We start from the raw sequence: 19648 nt of genomic DNA, 5'->3' as shown, positions 1-19648 counted from the left end.
CCTTGTCACTAAAGTAAGATTCTGTAGTCTGACTTCTTTCCCTCTGTTTGCTCATCTTTGCAGCCTAATCCTTGACTTTTAAACTCTTTGTTAAGGTAGGGCTCTGCTTCCAGTGTGGAGGGTGTACTACCCCAAGCTTCAGGGGTTTTGTGCAGCTGTTCTCAGAGATACTTCTAGGGACCTGTAAATTTTCAGTTCTTCCAAGGTGATATGTTCTAAGAAGTGTTTACTCCTCTCCTGATTTGTGCTCTGGTCTGTGAGTATTACTACCACAAGTACTCTTTTCTGCCCTGGAAATGAGAGGAGGGTTCCCTCTTCATTACTGCCACAAGTTCTGCTATTGCTCCTCCTCGAGGACTGCCACCCAGGACTGGGACCCAGATCCAAGCATGGGCAAAGCAAGAGAATCCTGCCTCAGCACCAGCAAAGAGATCCCTGCAGTTCTCCTCTGATTAGCCACTCAATCCCCCCACCATCTGTGGGCCAAGAACTCCTGAAGCAGCTGCTGCCCCTGTGGCTGCCATCCCAAGGCCGCGCTAGGATAGGGCTGGACGGTGCTCCTCTCATCCAGGGACATCTGACAAGCCTTTCCTACTGATCTTCTAAGTTGTCTTTGGCATTTGTGGGTTGAGAAGTCTGGAAAGCACCACAGCTGTCCTTGATTCACTCTCCTGAGGCCTACTCTGGGTTTGCTGGGCCTTGGTCTTTGCCTGTGTGGCCTACGCTGAACTGCGCTCCTCTACTAGCCTGGCACAACAAACCTTTCCCATCATCCATCCAGGTTGTCTTGTGCTGGAAATTTGTTTTACTCTGTCTTTTTGTGGGTTCTGCTGCTCTAAAATTCATTCAGAGTAATGTTTTTACAAGTATTGGGAGGGGTTTGGGGGAGAGCTCAAGTGAGTGCCTGCTTCTACTCCGCCATCTCAGCTGTGCCCCAGGATAGATTCTTTTATGTATAGAATATTTTGAAGACAAGAGGAGACTGGCTTGAAGTCTCCCCAGGCTGTAAGAAGTCTGCTATAGTGAAAAGAGCCAGAAGACTTGGATCTGAGTCTTATGATATTAACTATATGACCATGGGCAAAAAATTAAGTTATCTGAACCTCTGTTCTGTCATCTATAAAATGGGGACAATATTTACATAAGGTTGTTGTTAAGAAAGTTTCTTGCAAACTTCAAAAACAGACAAAATGCTACTATTCATGTTGAAGACAGGTGTCTAACCTCTTAGACTTATAGCTGCCATATTGGCCCCATTATCACCATAAATGGCAGCAATTATGGAGGCATGTCCAGCTGCTCTTTCCACTACTTGCCAGCCCGATGACAGGTGGACAGCTGTAGTTGTTTATTAGTACAGATGATGTTGCCTAACCATACTTCCAACAGAAATGAGCTATGAAAAATCGCAGAATCTCTGGGTGTGCTGGTGTACACCTGTAATCCTTGCTATTAGGGGAGGCTTAGAAGGATGGGATCTCTTAAGTTCACGAGGTCTGAGCTGCAGTAGGACTAAAGCTGTTTGGGTGTCCTCACTAAATCTAGCCCCAGTACGATGAACTTCTGAGAGTCTCCAGGCTGCCTATGGAAGGTCAAATTGGCCCAGGTTGGAAATGGAATAGGTCAAAGATTCAAGGCCCATGAGTTAGCTACTGCTGCACTTTCAATCTGGGCAAGAGAGGGAGACCTGGTTGGAAAGAAAGAAAGAGGGAAAGACCATAGTAATCTCATGTTTGGAAGGGACCTCAGAAGCCATCTAATCTAATCCATATCTGCACAGCAATAACCTTTCATGATAGTGAGGGGGCACTCACTGTCTCCAAAGACTGCTCATTTCCACTTCTGCGTGAGCTCCAATAATCAGGAAGTTTTCCCTGGCATTGAGCCTCCTTTGTTCTTCAGCTTTGCCCCAAATGCTCTGACTTCTATCCTCTGGAGGCAAAGAAAACAAGTGAATCCCTCTTTTACATGGCAGCCCCAAGATACATTAAAGTAGTCACCATATTCTCTTCTAGGCTGACCACCCCCAGCTCCTAAATTCAAATGATCCTGTGTATTTTCTGGAAGTAAGACTGTATTGATTCATGGAATCAAGCATTTGTATGCATAGATAGTGAAGGTGGATAGTGAAACCTTTGTAATGAACATTTTCTTGGCAGAAATTTACCTAATTAAAAATTGACTCCAAAGTAGAGAGGCAGTGGAAAAAGAAGGCACAGTGCAGGTCGTTATAGCCAGACTCTAGGAATGGAGTCTGAATCGGTAATTTTATTGGGATTATTCTCTCACTTATTTGCTCATCTATAAAATATTGAAAAGAGGAAGGATAAACTAATTATTATATTGAAAATATTTGCTGCTGTTGTGAGTACAATGCAAACATGGTCAATTCCAAGCCTCATGGCATTCAGCAGGCACGTGGCATGGCGGATAGGGTTGGTCAGCAAGTGAATGAGTACTTGATCCACCTAAATATTTGTATAAAACTTTCTTTATACCTTTTATTTTTTGGAAACAGAATAGTTTTAAGTGGATGAACTCTATGCTAGAAGGTCTAATGGAAACTAAGGTGAAATTCTAGGGTCCCTACTTCCTGCCCAGAATATCCAATCAGTCAATCAGCAAGCAGTCAAGTGTCTACTCTGGGCCAGGCATTGTAATAGATCCTGAGGATATGAAGACAAAAAGTGAAAAAGTCCCTGCCTTCAAGGAGTTTACAGTCTAGCTGGGGGAGGTGACATAGGGCAACAGATGGTAGTACTGGAGCTGGATTCAGGAAGATCTGAATTCAAACTGGCCTCAGACTCTGTATGACTCTGGGTAAGTTACTTAATCTGTCTGCTACAGTTTTCTCATCTGTAACATGGGGGGTCTGCCTACCTCCCAGGATTGCTGTGAGGATCAAATGAAATAATATTCATAAAGTGCTTTGCAAATGTTATTATTATTAAGGCATATGCAATATTGATATAAGCCATATTGAGGGGAAGGTGCTGGTATCCTGGGGGATCAGGAAAATTTTCCTGCAGAAGGAGGTACTTAAGTCAGGCCCCAAAGGAAACTATGGAGACACAGGTGAGGTTGGGGAACATTCCAGGCACTGAGGACAGACAACGAATGCAAAGGTACAAAGAGAGGATTTGAGTGCCATGAATGTGCAATAGTAGAAAGGCCAGTTTGGCTGCAGCCTGGTTTGAATGAACGAGAGTAGTCTATAAGAGGCAGGAAATGTATATGGTGGTCAGGTTGTGAAGGTCTTTTAATGCCAAGCAGAGGATTTCATATTTGATCCCAGAGGTAACAGGGAACCACTGGAATTGATGGGGAAGGGAATGACACAGACTTACAATTGACGAAAGAAATCAGTTTGGCCAACACTGGGGAAGGGAAAGATGAGGCGGGGGAGTGACTCCAATAAGCCAGGTGAGAAATTATGAGGGTCTGAACTAGGGTGGCGGGTGTGTGAGTGGAGAGAAGGACATGGTGGAGTCCAGTGAGGAATTTATAAGATATACTTGGGCATGCTTGTAGGCAGCTGGAAAGGAGCCAACAGATGGAGAGGGAGTGAAGATTAGGGAGGGGAATCTGCTGGAAAAGACAGGAAGGGATAGATCAAAAGTACATAGAGAAGAGTTGGCCTTGGTGAGGAGGGGATAGATCAAAAGTACATAGAGAAGAGTTGTCCTTGGTGAGACTGTCATAGTAAAGGAAAGAATGGGGATGACCTCAAGGGATTCTATGATGTAGAGAAGGGGAAAAGAGAGAGGTAAATGGCTTTTTTTTCACTCAATGTGCTTAGTATACAGTAGACATTTAGTTGTCAAAATGGGGAAGGAAAAGAGATAGCTTACCAAGTACGAAGCTTTGGTTGGTTGCAGGCCATTATCTTTTGGCATTCTATTTGCTCAAACTATCTGTAATTTAGGTCATCTACTTATGAATTTAAGGATGATTCCACTGATATTTTTCAAAATGGGAAATCAGTTAAGGACAAGGACCAGACACCACTCTTCTTAAGATGTGTAGCAGCAGCCAGATTGCAGAAATCTGTACTGGTCATTCTGAGGGCTTTAGGAATAGAAATGCATGGTGCAACCCCTATGCCCTAGGGACTAGAAGTAGGCTTGGGATCAGGCATTTACTGGGGTTTTCACTTTTAAAACAGTAACTTTTCAAATCTCTGAGGTCAACCACACCTGTGAGATGGATGATTGGTTATGAGCTATTGAGTCAAGCCAGCTGCTACTAGTTAAATCAAAATGATGACTCCAATGGTAATAGCCAAGCAAGTAGTCTTCCATCATTTTACGGAAGGCAGCACTTGCTATAAGAATGATTCTCCCTTAGTGATACTACATGTCATATACTAGTTTTCAACAGAAAGGAGGAGAAAGTCAAGCTGTTTTGACCACGTATGTGGGGCACACTGATGATACGTAACAAGGACGAGACAGGTTCAATATTCTTAGCTGCTTAACACTTTGCTGGGTCTGCAATATCATCAATAGGGATACTCCTCTTCTAGGTTCAGAGTGCAAGTAAAACATTCCTTCTTTTTCAGCACCATTCTTGTCCACTCTCTTCCCAAAATCCTCTGCAGAGAATTTACCCAACACACTAAAGGTCTTACGGATACAAGTACAATCTTGGGCTGTTAGTTATCCTTTGCTTTCAACGTTTAATTGGCCTACCTTTTGAGTGATAAGCACTCTCTAACTCTGGTGCTCAATGGTCACTTCTATCAACTAAGAAATGTACAATATTTAACCCCCCCAACCTTGTATAACTTTACTCTTTTATCAGACTCTATGAAAAAGTGGTTAAGGGTTCAAATCAGACTGACCATTAACAAGGCCAGATTTCAAATCCTTGCCTGGAAATCATCTCCAATTAGGTACCCCTTCCTCACTGAACCTCAAGCTCAGCTGGATTAATTAGTGCCTGTCACCTAGGAGGAGCTTAATGTTAGTTTCCTTCTTTCTTTCCCATCCTATTTCCCCAGACTCAATCAGGAAGACATGCCATTTTTCTTTCTATACCAGCTCTTGAATCTACCCTTTCCATTCTATTTTCATCACATCACTTCTTTGGGCCTTGGCCTCACCTCTAACAAAATATCCCTAGTCTCTGTTGCTCCTATATCTCACCTCTCTTTTAAACATGGCAACCAAATCAATCTTCCATCTGCTGTCACTCTGTTCCTTCAGGTTTGGGGAAATGGTTCTAAACAACCCAGGCTCTCAATTATGGGTTTAAAGGTATTCTTCTAGAAGCTATTTCTTCTACCCAACCCACACTTTCTCCTCTCCTCATCCTCCAGGCAACACTTGGACTCCCCTAGTCCTTCCTTTTCTGCATTAGAACTTCTTCAGAAAGAAAAATCCCATTAAACATTTTCCTTGTTTCTGCTTGTCAAACCCACATTTCTATCTTTTAAAGTGAGCTCAAACTCAATGAAGCATGCCTGTTAGACATCAACATAGGCATTTTCTGGAACATCAATGTGACCAATGCTTTGTATACACTTATATTTGTACGGTGAAAGCTGGCATATCTTCTATTCTTTTGTTCCTTTCTTTGGCCATTTGTTAGCTAGCCCTTTAGCAGATCATACAATTGATTATTAGGTTAATTTTAGAGCTCTATAAACTCCAAAAGTGCCTTCTGAATCACATTAACTTGCATTCAGGATAATTTTTAGGGCTAAGTATTTTTATTTTTAGTCCTTTTGAAAATTAGTACTTCCTACATGGTAGATTAGACAACTCTCATCAGTTGATCTCATCAGCTGCCATGTTTTCAATGATCATCCCTACTCAGAAGACTCAGATCTACTTGTTCAGCCCCAACTTCTCCCAACCTCCAGTTTTGCATATCCAACTGGTATTTAGATATCTGGGCTGGATGTCCCATAGACATCTTAAAATCAACATGTCTAAAACTGTACTCATTAGCTTTCTCTCTACTGTCCCCCTCTCTTCCTAACTTTCCCATTACTGCTGAGGGTCCCACCACCTTCCCAGTCACCCAAACTCAAAAGGCAGGTGTCACTCTTCACTCATCCTCACACCCCTCATATCCAGCTGTTGCCAAGTCATCATTTCTACCTTCGTAGAATTTCTTGAACATATTCTCCTTCTCTCTTCTCACACTTCTTGGTGCAAATGCTATCCTTTCACACCCGGACTACTGCAATAGTTTTCTGGTTGGTCTTCCTGTTGCAGTCTTTCCCAAATCCTATCTCAAATGATCTTCCTGAAACCTAAAAAAATAGGCCTGACCGTAGCGTGCCCCTATTCAGTTAATTCCAATGGCTCCTATTACCACCAGGATCAAACATAAAATCCTGTTTTCAGTTTTCTCACACCTTACTTTTCTCCATCTTCTCTGTGATCTAGTGACTCTGGCCTTCTTGTTCTTCAAATGTGACACTCCATAGCCCAGTTCCAAGTGTTTTCACTAGCTGTCCCCCATGCGGAATACCTTTCCTAGTACTCCTTAATCTTAAACTTTCCTTCTCAGATTAACCCCAATTTATTCTGTATATATCTTGCTTATACATCTGTTTGCATGCTGTCTCCCTCAGACTGCTAGCTACTTGAGAGCAGGGACTGTTTTTTGCCCTTTTTTTGAATTCCAAAGACTTATTAGCACAATGACTGGCAATCTGCTGATACTTAATAAATGCCAGTCAACTGACAGATAAGATCATCTGCTTAACATCCTTCCAAAACTGTAATCACCTTTAGGGCAGAAACTCACATACCTTATACGTTATCAACTACTATCTGAACTAGTTCACTGAATTTACCCAAGCAGGCACCAGAATTGGTATCTTTTACTTAAGGTGTTTCAACCTCCCCCTCTGTGAAGCACCAGTGACCCATTCCTGGTTGTTAGAACCATTATCCTTTCCCATGATTCTGAAGGAACGGTGTAGGTGACACCGCTAGTATTACAGTAATGCAGTTATGTGAAAAACGGCTTTCAAAGAATGGTAATGGTAGCACATTACAGCTGGAAGGGACCTTAGCACTGACTAGCTTGGCACCAATTCACTAGTTACTTTCACCTCATATTTGTAATGTTTCAGCTACATAGCCATTTAGAAATAGGGCTCAAATCCTGCCCAGGAAGCAGAGAGTAAGTTAATTTACTTGGTTCAGTGGTAGTAAGATCAAGGCGGCTGCTAGAAACTGCTTATTTAGGTTTACATATTGGGACTTGCATCTTGTTAATGACATTGAGAGCTGCAGTTACAGACTTTGTAAGAAAACTCAATTAAAATGAAGTATCCTTCTGCGTTTTCCTTCCAGTGGCTACTTGGAATTGACTTTTTCCGTATAAAAGGGTCTCACTCTTACTCCTTCATTTCACCAATGCTGACATAGGCCTAGGGAGGAGACGGCCCAGGCCCTAGTCACATAAAGCTGGGAGCAGAGCTGGGACCAGGCAATGCATCTCCGCACTCCTGGTTCAGTATAGTCTTTTCTATACCAAGCTGCCTACTTATCTCAGGTATATTTAATGGGTTGAGATCCCCACCTTTCAGGGGTCAAATAATGACTTCTCTAAGGGAGTTTCTTTCAGGCTTGGCTCTGTTATTTTAAGACCTTCAGCTGAGTTGTCTCATCACTTTAACTCACTCCAGACTCACTGACCATTAGCTTCTAGAGTCAAAAATGACTAGAACACAAATTTACAAACCAAACCATTTAATTATCTCTCTGAAGGTAAACAATATATGGAGCTGAATCTCAAATCCTGAGGCTGCTGAGGCAATCTCAGGCTCAGAAAGCAAAGTCCCTTGGTGTGGAATCCTCTACCAAGAGGTCAGGAGGAGGGACAGAACGCCGGCAGATAAAAGGCAGCGTGCATGCATTTATGCATAGTCTGGAAGTTTCATGCACTGCTGGGGACAGACCCAAATGGTCTTAAGGATGAGAAGAGGGCAGACAATGCTTTTTCAAAACATGGTTTTATTGGGGAAAAAATAAGCTACACACCATATCTTTGCTCCTCCTCACTTTCCACACAACGCTTGAGGCCCAGACCATAAAACCCCAATGATACACGCCTGTGTCATAGCTGCCACTTTAGGTGAACTTGGCCCCTTTTACCCTCCTACTGACTTGAATGATCCAACAGCAAGGGACTTGCCTTTCTGAGATAAGGCAGAGAACTACCAAAACAATGTTATAACAAGCACTTGACAGTGAAAAGAGCCCTCTAGCAGCATATTCATTTAGCCTGCAACTTTTATTTTTTCTCCTTTTTCTCTTCCTTCTTGGCATCCCCCTTCTCCTTATCTTTGTCCTTCTCCTTCTCGTCTCTCCTCTCCTTCTTGCTCTCCTCCTTTTCCTGCCCCTCCTTCTTCTCGGCATCCCGGTTGGCAATCTTGTTGTTGATGAGGTTGTGCAAGGCCACCACAGAGCGGATCAGCGAGGCCAAGTACACCACCACCATTTGGTCATTAGTCTTCAGGTAAAACGCCTTGACAAACTCCTGAAGATTGACATCAGGCAGCAGATTGAAGACGTCCTGCAGCTGGTAGATTATCTGGTGGTTGATGGGCAACTTGCCCACTGCCACTTTCTCTAGGTAACCCCTGATGTCCAAAAGCTTGGAGTTCAGCCCCTTTAAGCCATGGACCTGATTCGTGATACGCTGAGAAAGGGTGCCCACTGTGGTGTCTTTGATGTCTCTACAAGAGTCCAGAATAGGAGGGGAAAATACATTAGGCAACTGTACTTCCACAGGACCTCTAAGAAAACACCCAGCTTTGCCAGAGAAAGGAGGCAAAGTGAAGCAAAGAGTTTTGTATCTACACTATCAGGTAATTAATTTAAGGATTTGGGGAGACATAACTATTAGACTTATGTTTTATAGGACCATGGATTTTTGACCTGCAGTGACTTCAGAGATTATATGATCCAATTCTATCATTTTAAAGAGGAAAAAAGTTCAATCTTCCTAAAGGAATTCAAGGAACAAAAGAAAATTAAATTTTTTTTTGCTAAAAGGGATGGCTCTCTGGGAAGAAGGATGAGGGTTACAGGAGGAAATAAATGACAACATAAAAATAAAGGGTATCAATAAAAATGTTCATTAACAAAAATATTTCTTTTTAAAAGTTAAAATCAATCCCCCTCCTCAACAGCTTGGCCATAAATGTCCTACTAAGCAGCAGCAAGACTAGGATGGGACAGTGGAGGGAGTGCTCAAATCAAAGAGATCACAGAGCCTCCAAATATTCAAGTACCATACTGGAGAAAGGTTATTTCTAGCAGGACGATCATTACTGAAATGTGAAAATCCTTACTTGATGACAGTAACACTGGTTGTGGACATCTAGAAACCAAGTCATGAAGAGTGGTATGGGAGCTGAAGACAAAGGGTTTAGGTTTGGGCCTCTGCTCTGCTACTTCTTATCTGTATTACCTTGGCAAGTTCCTGAACCTTCTTAAACTTCAGTTTCCTCATTTGTCCAATGAGACTGAACTAGATAATTTATTTCTAAGGTGCCTTTCAGCTCTAAATCCTAGGATCATATTACTTGCATGACCTACTTCAAAGTGCTGTTGGGCAGAAAGTATTTTGCAAAGTTAAACATAATACAGATAACAGTTAATTGTTATCTAAAGATCCTATGACTTATCTGATCATAGACAAGTCAAATTCAGTAACTCATATCTCCCACTTCTAAAAAGTGCTGCGCCAATGAGATGTTGAAGCTTAGTTAGGTAATAGAATCCAAGGTGAAAGGAGTCTTAACAAGTGTAGCTTTTCAAACAGAGGAGCCACACAAATACAACTCGCTAGGATACAAAATAAATAAGTGACTCCTAGAAAAAGAAAAGTGTGTATGTAGACACAGCTACACCGTATTTTAGGCAAATGGTAGGAAGCAGAGGGCACAGACGAAAGGGTAAAGGCTCAATCCTGTCTTGCGATCGTAAGCAAGCCCTTCACTCCCCACGCCTCAGTGTCTCCTCTGGAAAGCATTGGCTTGGGCCAGAGGGCTCCTGACATGCCTCCCTCTCAGCGCTCAGTCTGGCCCTGCAGTGGTCATGCCCGCCAGGACCAGTTCTCACCGGAGCAGGTGCTCCACTCCCACTTCTTCTGCTTCCTCTGCTCCAATCTCACTGGTCACGTGCTCAAATGTCTTGGAGGTTGGAGTTCCGTCCTGGAAGAGAGGAGGCCTGTCATGACATTATAATCCACAGCAAATTTACCAAGGCTCCAGATGGCTCCTTTATTGAGAATAGTCAAGTAAGACAAGGGCAAGAATCATGCCAGGAAAGGCTGTGGATGGGCTGCTGAGAGGACAGATCCACATAGACATTCGAGCAAACCCACAGCTACCTCCTCCCTAGCTGTCCATACATGTACTTATATGTTTAGATGACAGAACACTAGTAGAGTTGAAATAACTTAAATTTAACTTTTCCTGGTAGTGCTGTTTAATAGTTTAGAAAACGCCCTGAAAATAAAACAAAACCACCAGGCCTTGGCTTGCTTCCTCGCCATCCTGGCATCAGTCCTGTGACTAATGATGAGGATCCACACAGAGGTCAGGAGCCACTGTCAGGCCACGGGTCAGCTCTGCAGCCATACTCTGGCCAGTCTCCAACTCTTCTGAGAGGCACTGGGCAGCAGAGGACAAGGCAGGGATCAGCGCTCACATGTTAAATATTCCCTCTGGGTATCCTGCCAGACAACCTTTTGCAGGACTGATCTATTAGATGGACAGACAATCCTATCATTTGAAAACAGCTCCTGGTACCAAAACTGCCATGGTGCTCACTGGGCAGTGAAATCAGGGAGGGGGCAGAGCAAAGAGTATGGCCTTCTAAAGAAGTCCAGTTTTGTCACTAACTCTTCACTTCTGTTTCCTTATCTGCAAAAAGAAGGGAATAGACAAGCTCTTTAACGTCCTTTCTGATTCCAACAGTCTACAATTCAAGAGTTAAAACCCCAAGAAGAGCTTTTTAAAACTAAAGTGTCAGCAGAAACTAACAATGTCTTTTTGCTTTACTTTAATATGACAGGAGTTTTTGTCTTGAAAATGTTATATGCCAAACAGAACCAAAGCTGTGTGTGCTTGTAGCAGATGGGAAGTATAAAAAAATGTTTTTTTTTTAAACCAAAAATGTTGAAACGACTCACATCATGAACTTCTTCAACGGAAATATATGCTTCTGTGGGCAGCCCGAGGTCCTTTGGCTTCACATCAATAATCACCAATACCTAGAGGAGAAAACACTTTAGCAAACCATCGTAGGCACAGCAGAGGAGAGAATGTACAAGACAAGTTTGAGGTTCATCAAGCCATGGATCTCCAGGCTGTATTACAGGGTTATTTTGTCAGCAATGAGTCCACATTACAGAACCTGCTCTACATTTATTTACTTATTGGGCAAGGCAGTGGGGTGAAGTGACTTGCCCAGGGTCACACAGTTAGTAAGCATCAAACGTCTGAGGTCGGATTTGAATTCAGGTCTTCTTGAATCCAGGGTCAGTGCTCTATCTACTGTGCCACCTAGCTGCTCTCTTGCTCTACATTTTCAACATCATTAAGGAATAAGCTATTTGTCACGTGATAAATGGAGTTATATCTCTTTGAGCTTAAATAATTTACTGTAATCCCATATTAGTTCCCACCAGAGCTGGCTGGCAGTAAAGTAACCAAGGGGCACTCTTCAGGGGTTATTATTTGGAGAGCACTTACCGAGTTAGGACAGTATCTTTTCATGAGTTCATTGATGGCAATGTCATTCTTGTGTAGCTTTGGGCCTGTATGGTACCACCCAACTATTCTTTCTCTGGCTGGGAAGAAAAAAAAATTCTAATAAGTATAATTTTGAAAAGGTCACTCACTAAGGGAAGGAATCCAAATTGTTTGGAAGGGTTTATGTCTTGTTTTCTGAACTTCTAAAGATTCCAGGCATCTACCTCTACTGGAAACAGGTCTGATGGAGCATGCAGCATTCAATACCTGTAGTCTTCCAACTCTCTACCGAGAGGGGAAAAGGAATGAAGTGTCAACAAGTAACTATTTAGCACCTACTCTACAGTGAGTAATGTGGGGAATAAAAAAGAGAGAGGCAATAAGAAAGGTGAATTTTAAATTTTTATAGAATTTGTCTATAACTTATGTATCCTCATTACTATGCCTGAATATATAGTAGTTATCTTTTATAATATAAAATTAGCAACAGATTTTGTTTATATTTCTAAAAAAATATGAACTTTAAAGAGATGCTTTATTGATTTCCGTTCTTAAAAGACAGCATAGTTCATGCTTTGTCTAGGAGTTAAAAATCTAATTTGAAATAAGACAAACAGAAAAACTAGAAAATTTAAATATTTAAATGCAATATAAAATTTAAGCATATGAAGGAATATATGTATTTGCTGTCAAAATCTCTAGTCAAAGAATTGTAATATAATATATTATAATGGAAAGAGCACTACATTAAGAGTTAAGAGTCTTGGCTTTGCCCCTTCTAAAATGTGATTATGGGCAATTTATTTAACCTCTGCAGATGTTTTCTTAATCTGTAAAATTAGAGGACTGGATCAGATACTAACTCAGATTTACAAAGAGCTAGCTCTTTAGGATTACGATTATGCATAATTATAAAATATTACAAGTCCCTCTAATAAAATACATACCATTGACCTTCTTAAACATTCCATACATATTTTCCAAATAGTCGTGATCAAGAAACCAGACTGAGTCATCTTTGTCATCTTCATCAAAAGGGACTAAAGACAAAAGCAAGATGTAGTTTTTTATGCTGGTTAATAAAAAGTGTAGAAATATATAAAAACAAATGGTCCTCAACCTTATTACCTAATAATCTACACTGACATTAGAATCAGTAAAGATATCTCAATTTACTGGCTTGCCCTGGAATCAATATTAAAAATAATCAATGATGTCTATTTGTGTGGACAACTTCACTTACTCTTAACTAGTTAAATGGCCAGAATGTTGGAGAAATGGTTAACAAAAAATAAAAACTTTCAAGGTGGACAGTTGGACGATCCATCTAACCCAGTGGATTTGTTCTGTGAAGTTTGGATTCAGTTAAAGGGCCACACTTGAGGATCCAAAGGGCTACCGGTTCTCCACCCCTACTCTAACTTTTGGCCAGAAAGAAGTAATATTATCTGTTACCTGCAAAACTATTGGATACATCAAGTACTTTTTTCTGCCACGACCCCAAGAGCACACCAACAACACGTTTCTGATTTCCAACTTTTCCTATTCTGAAAGAGAAAACAGAAGACATCAGTTTAGATAATAAACACACAAACACATGAACCCTGCAGGTATCATTTAGAGTCCCATAAAAATACTTATCACAAAACAACCCTGAGGTTTCACCTCATACCCTGCAAATTAGCGGAGTAACAGTAAATGTTGGAGGGACTGTAGGAAGATAGGAATATTAGCCCATTGTTAGTAGAGATGTGAATCAGTACAACCATTCTGGAAAGCAATTTGGGATTAAGCAAATGAATCAACTAAATGTTTACACCCAGAGAGTTCACAACTTGGCTCATACCCCAAGGAGACCACTGATAAAAAATCCCCAAATACAACAAAATATTTATAGCAGTACTTTTTGTGATGGCAAAGAATTGAAAAAAAAGACACCCAATGACTGGGGAATGGCCAAAGAAATGGTGGTGCATCAATTACATGACTGAAGTAACATTACTGTGCTGTAAGAAACGACAAATATGAACACAGAGAAGCAAAACGTGTGCTCTACATGAAATGATGCAGAGTGAAGAGCCCAGAAAAACAACATACACGTTGACTATCCCAATGTGAAATGGACTGTGATACCACCCCTCCTCCCTGAATCAAAAGTGAATGTTGTAAAATGACAAAGAGTAAGAACGGCTTCAAAGACAAATACAAAAAGACCTTCCCTCTGCCCCCTCTCTTGAAGTAGGAGGTCCATGAGTGTGGCACAGTGTACATATTTTCAGACTTTTGGATATACTGATTAGTTATGCTGGGCCCCCCCCCATTCTTTTTGTGTTAAAAAATATTACTTATCATATGGGAGAGGCTCTCTGGGAGAGGGTTATTGGGGTAAATTATGGTAATGTGAAAAAAAAAGGTCAACAAAAACATTAAAAAAGAAAGAAAATACTGACTGCATATTGACAAATAGATCAGTGTTCTTGGCAGCTGTTATCTAAATTAAATGAGAATAGACATGTTTTGAGGTTTTGTTTTTTTAAAAAATAAACTATTTGCTACTAAAGTCAGATATCCTTCAAGTCTGTATTAAATAGCCATCCAATCCATATTTTGAGGGGCCTGTGATCTCTGTTGGAGACATTTCCTCTGATGGTATGAAACTCATCCACTCCAACACAATCTGTACAATCCCAGGTTATGTCTTCTTCTAAATTCTCGAAAGGCTTTCGAGATGGGGGCCTTTCTTGCAATTAAGAATTCTAAATCTTTGTGTCATGCATTCCTTTGGAAGTCTAATGAAGTCAAATATTGCAGCAGTTTGTTGCATCCAGGAAATTTTAGATTAATGAAAATAAAGATATAATTTTTTTTCTCATCCAAGTTCACAGACCCCCTGAAATCTATCCATGGATCCCAGGTTAAGAGCTCTTGCTCTAGATTTTGACATCATGTGGGCATTAATGGCGTACATTGGCTATCCATCTGTTACTCTTCACTCTCACAATTTAATTGGCCCACTTTTTCCCCTGGCTGAACAATCTCTGTCTTTGATGTCTTTTACGTAATTTTTGTTGTTTAAGTCTTTCTTTGTAATATACTACAATCTATTCACACCTATTATGATTTTTTCCATGTGGGTGACTCATAATTTTAATTATATGAAGACTGTGGCATTCCATGATCTGAAGCCATATTGCAGCATGGGAAGAATGCTGGTATTTAAAAAGAGGGATTTTTGTTTCAGGGAAAAATTGCCCAAGGTCATTAAAAGCACTGTAAAGTCCCCCAAACTCAAGCCAGTCTACTCTCTCCTTACCAAGCAGTTACGGGGCCAGTTCACTGACCTTCTGCAGTATCTGTGCAAGATAAACACAGACCAAATCTGGGAGCCAGTTCTCTAACTGAATATCAGTTTGAACAAGTACTCTTTACCCCCCTGATTCTTCTGGTGTGGCTAGTAAAGGTTAAATGCTTTTGAATGAGTATTGATCTCCTTCAATGTCCTGGGACCTGTCATAATGTCATCGGCAAACAAGGATATTTGGAGGACTTGATCATATCATCTAGAGGGAAATCCCTCCTTCCATTTGGACTCTGTGATGGGCACCTTCTATGTCTGTCTGCACAGTACGCTGCATCATTTATTCAGCACCTTTCGGGAGCAGGTTGTATGCCTCATCTGATATCAAGACTGTGATGTTACAGTCCAAATGTGGTTGGCTTCACTGTTGTTGATGGAGAAAAATTTAAAATTTAGTAAACATGTCTGCTTCTTAACCATAAGGCTTTCAAATGTCACCTGGCCAGAATTTGCAAAATATACTTAAAAGTTACTGTACTTAATTTTTTTCCTTCCTTTCCTTCTGTATCCCCCATTTTCCCAAACTTTTTTCCTCTCCTAAAGTCTTACTGTCATTTGTTTTTAATGTTATTTCTGGAAATACCTGCTCTACCAAAATCAAATCATGTCTAACAATTCATACATTATGCCCTAGTAGTAGTCTCTTGCCTCTCTGACGAGAGAAGGGAAATATATTTAATTTTGTTTTCTGGGACCATTACTGGTTTTCTCATTATTCAGTCTGGCTTCCTTATAGTGCTCTTTTCATTTACAATATTGTTCTTTGGTTCTGCTTGTGTCACCCTGTGTCGCTTTATAAATATCACGAGGACTTGAGTTCAAATTCTGCCTCAAATATTTATTAGAACCCTGGGCAAATCACTTACATCTTTTTGTTCCTCAGTTTTCTTATCTGTAAAAAGATGGAATTGGACATGGCCTCCACAGTCTAGTCCAGCCCTAAACCTAGAGTCCTATTCCTGTAATTCTTTGATTTCCTCATATTCCTCATTCTCACTGTACAATAATATCGCATTACTTTCATAGTCCAAAATTTATTCAGCCACTCTCCAAATGATGTGCACTCACTTTTTTTTGCTAATGTAAAAATTTCCATGAATGTTTTGGCATTTACCAGACTATACTGGCTTTTGACTTCCCTGGGGTATAATCCTAGAAACTCTTTTGCTGGGTCAGAAGGTATTGACAGTTTAATCATTTTTCTTGAATGACCCCAAAAGGATATCCAGAGTGGTTAGACCAGCTCCAAGTGTTAATCTTGTCACAGCCCCAAATCTTTTCAAAGTTAAGTCACTATTATTATGAAAGCCAGGTATTTTTCTGTATATTTCTGGCTTGCTATGCTCTTCAAGGGGAAATCTCATCTATGTCCATAAGGACTTAATAATACTACATACCTGGTACGTATCCAAGTGCCTCACCAGGATTCCTTAACTTTTTTTGTGCCATGAATGCCCTTGGCAGTTTGGTAAAGCCTATGGACCCCTTCTCCAAATAATATTTGCTGCCTACATTCATAGTTGAAGCAAATGCTAAATTTCACTTAGTTTTAGTGAAAATAAAGATATAACTTTTTTCTCTTCCAAGTTCACAAATCTGAAATTAAGAATCCCTGATTTGAATACTTACACTCAACCACTAAGGCAGTTAAGTGGCAGAGTGGATAAGAGGGTTGGGCCTGCAGACAGGAAGACCTGAGATCAAATCTGGTCTCAGACACTTATTAGCTGTGTGACCCCAGGCAAATCATTTTAACTCCATCTGCCTCAGTTTTCTCATGTGTAAAATAGGGATCATAATAGCACCTGTCTCCCAGGGTTGTTGTGATAGAATAATTGTAAAAGCGCTTAACAGTTCCTGGCACATAGCACTGTATAATGGTAACTATTATTATTATAGCCTCTGTGTTAGCTGAAGCATGCAATTACCAGAGATAATCTGGTGACCCTGTCTGGGCAGGAAAAGAAAAAATGGGAAAATGATGAACTTATATATACCCATCACCACTTAAAATTCCTATTTTATTTTTTTCCTAATGTGTTCCAGATATTTTCACTCATAAGATAGCATCCAATTTGTATTGGCCCTTCCCTAGGACACAGAGGACATTGGTGGTGGCAAGCCCATTTTACAGACAAGTATCCTGAGGTACACAGGTAGAATGACTTCTCTAGCCATCATGGCAACTGACAGTGATGTACAGCAGTTCTAAGGTTAGAAAGCATTCTGCATATATTATCTCATTTGATCCTAAAGCCAAGCTGTGAAGTAGGTACAAGTATCATTATCTCTGTAGGAAACTAAGTTTTATAGAAGTTAAGTAAACTGCTCAGGTTCTGGGCCCTCCTGACATGTCCAGGGCTGTACTATATCACATCACACCATTATCTATCAAAGAACAGGAGAGCTGATGACTGACAGACTCCCGTGGCCATACTGCCTTACTGCTTTTCAGTGTAACCCAATTTTTATTTTAATAAGCTACTATTGATATTTTTTTCTAGGCCAGAAAAAGCCAGAGAAAAATGGGATCAATCACACTTTGGGACTCTTGACTACAGGATCTTACTGATTTGTTTACTCATCTTAAGACAAGTTAACTTTAACACTGAGTTTCCACACCTGTTAAAATAAGCACGTATCATACTCCATATAAACAATAATGATGTTCTTCCACAAAAAGTGAAAGAATGCCTTTGGAGTAGTTTTTAATTAATAAGAAAAATAAAGCAATGATCAACACCCTAAAAAGCATACATATTATACATTAAGTGGTATTCTCAATTCACCACATAAGTTTTTTTTTTGTTTTGTTTGTGTGCTTGATTTTGGTTGTTAGGTTGAATTCTGTTATATAAAGCCAAGTTCAAAAAGCAGACCCTGCCTTCTTGGAACAAACAATCTGAATCTAAGGTTGTATGTCCAACAAATGTTTATTTATATTTGAAAACATAAAAACTGACTTAAGTATGATAGCCCGGGTAGTCCAAACCTAAGCAGGAGTTGGAAGAATGCGAATCCCAAAACAAGTACCAGCATGTTTATTTTGCTGAACGTTTCCCCACCTCTCTATTTCTACAATTGATTCATCAATTGCTACAAACTGATCTCATTCCTATAAACTAATCACTTTGCAGACTATGCATTATACTTGAATTTTACAATGTTAATAAACTGGATCCAAGCAACATACACATGTGTGTATACATACATACATATATATGTATATACACACACATTTCCCCCCCTATTATAATTCTTTTCTAGAAGGGAAACTCCTCTGTCAGGGAGCTGGTACAGGGTTTTCAACACAGTTGTCAGAGGTAAAGGTGATTGGAGAAAGATGCCTTAATTCTTTAGATCTCACCCAACATTTTTAATACCTCCACTCAGTTTTCCTTTAATACTGCATACTGTGGCTATTACTTCTGGAATCTTATTCTCCTTACCAGGCTGTGGGCAAGGGCAGACATTTTAACTCAACTCTAAACCTATACCCCAGTTCTTAGCATGGTGCTTTACACACAGGAGATTAATAAACTCAGCACCAACTTGAAAGTAACCTAGCTTTATTTTCCTCAGAGGAAGGTGAGAGTAAGGGAAGGCACAAGACAGGCAGGCGGCACAACACCTCATTTTACCTCCAGCCTCTTGGGAAAGCCCTGGAGTTTTAGCACCTTGATGTAGTCTTGGTAAGAACAATGCCATCATCCTGATTCATGAACAGGAAGATGATTTTTATGTATAAATAACATTTTTTTGAGAGAAACATCCTTCTGACAAGGATTCAGAATTTCAGGTCCTGGACTCTATCCGATAACTGTGGGGAAACAACCCGCTGCCTCTCTGGGCCTGGTTCTGTATCTGGAAAATGAAAGTTTGTCTGAACGGGCTTCACAGTCCCTTTCAGCCCTAAGCCATAACTTAATTTATATAATGCTTTTCCGTTTGCAAAGCATTTTGCATATATTATGTAGGTATCGTAGGTTTATTTACATACGTGTCAAAAACAAGATTTCCCTGACACATTAAGTTTTACAAAGCACTTTACGATTATTATCACGTTTAATCCTCACAACGACACTGGGAAGTAGATACTATTATGACCCTCATCTGAGCCTGCATCTGAACCCAAGCCTTCCTGACTCCATACAAGGTATTTACATAACACCATGCACGTCAATAACCGTGAGCGGCAGGTGCTACAGGCGTGACCACCCTTTCAGACCGAGGACTTCAACCTAACACCCTCTCCTCCTGGCAGGGGCTCTGGGGGATGGGGAGGGAGCAGAAGGCTGGGGGCCATGGGAGGCAGCCCGGGGCGAAGGAGCCGAGGGGTCCCACGGTGGCTCCCGAGGCTTCCCAGCCGCCCCCGTGACTCAGCCTCAGCCGCCGCTACCGCCGGCCTAGGCCTCAGCCCTTCCGTCCGCCCGCCGGCCGGGCCGCGCTCACCGGTTGAAGTGATCCACCACACTGAGGAGCACCAGGGGGTGAACCACAACCTTCTGCACCGCCAGCTCCGGCATCGCGCCCGCCACCCAAGCCCGTCTACCGGCGAA

The 19648-nt window shown here is 41.0% G+C and overlaps 1 protein-coding gene across 1 annotated transcript; it reads right to left on the bottom strand.

Moving 5' to 3' along the window:
• Positions 1-7698: 7698 nt before the first annotated feature.
• On the bottom strand, positions 7699-19626 carry PSMD7 (proteasome 26S subunit, non-ATPase 7). Its single transcript, XM_020989072.2, has 7 exons — positions 19542-19626; positions 13187-13278; positions 12679-12771; positions 11732-11829; positions 11170-11250; positions 10095-10186; positions 7699-8704 (listed from the first exon to the last, which is right to left on the bottom strand). Exons 1-7 carry the CDS (start codon positions 19613-19615, stop codon positions 8260-8262), a joined length of 975 nt encoding a protein of 324 aa, XP_020844731.1. The 5' UTR covers positions 19616-19626; the 3' UTR covers positions 7699-8259.
• Between the last annotated feature and the right edge of the window lie 22 nt (positions 19627-19648).

Source organism: Phascolarctos cinereus, unplaced genomic scaffold, assembly GCF_003287225.1.
Source record: "Phascolarctos cinereus isolate Bilbo 61053 unplaced genomic scaffold, phaCin_HiC Scaffold_2;HRSCAF=192, whole genome shotgun sequence".
Taxonomy (NCBI): domain Eukaryota; kingdom Metazoa; phylum Chordata; class Mammalia; order Diprotodontia; family Phascolarctidae; genus Phascolarctos; species Phascolarctos cinereus.
The sequence above is the reverse complement of the archived record's forward strand: the minus strand, read 5'-3'. Positions and strand labels throughout refer to the sequence as shown.

Excerpts from the sequence above, each read along its gene's own strand:
- PSMD7 (XM_020989072.2), bottom strand. The coding sequence starts at position 19,615 with ATGCCGGAGCTGGCGGTGCAGAAGGTTGTGGTTCACCCCCTGGTGCTC. Across the intron at positions 13,279-19,541 it reads GTGGTGGATCACTTCAACCG|AATAGGAAAAGTTGGAAATC; the intron begins GTGAGCGCGGCC and ends TTTCTCTTTCAG. Across the intron at positions 11,251-11,731 it reads AAAGATACTGTCCTAACTCG|GTATTGGTGATTATTGATGT; the intron begins GTAAGTGCTCTC and ends TTTCTCCTCTAG.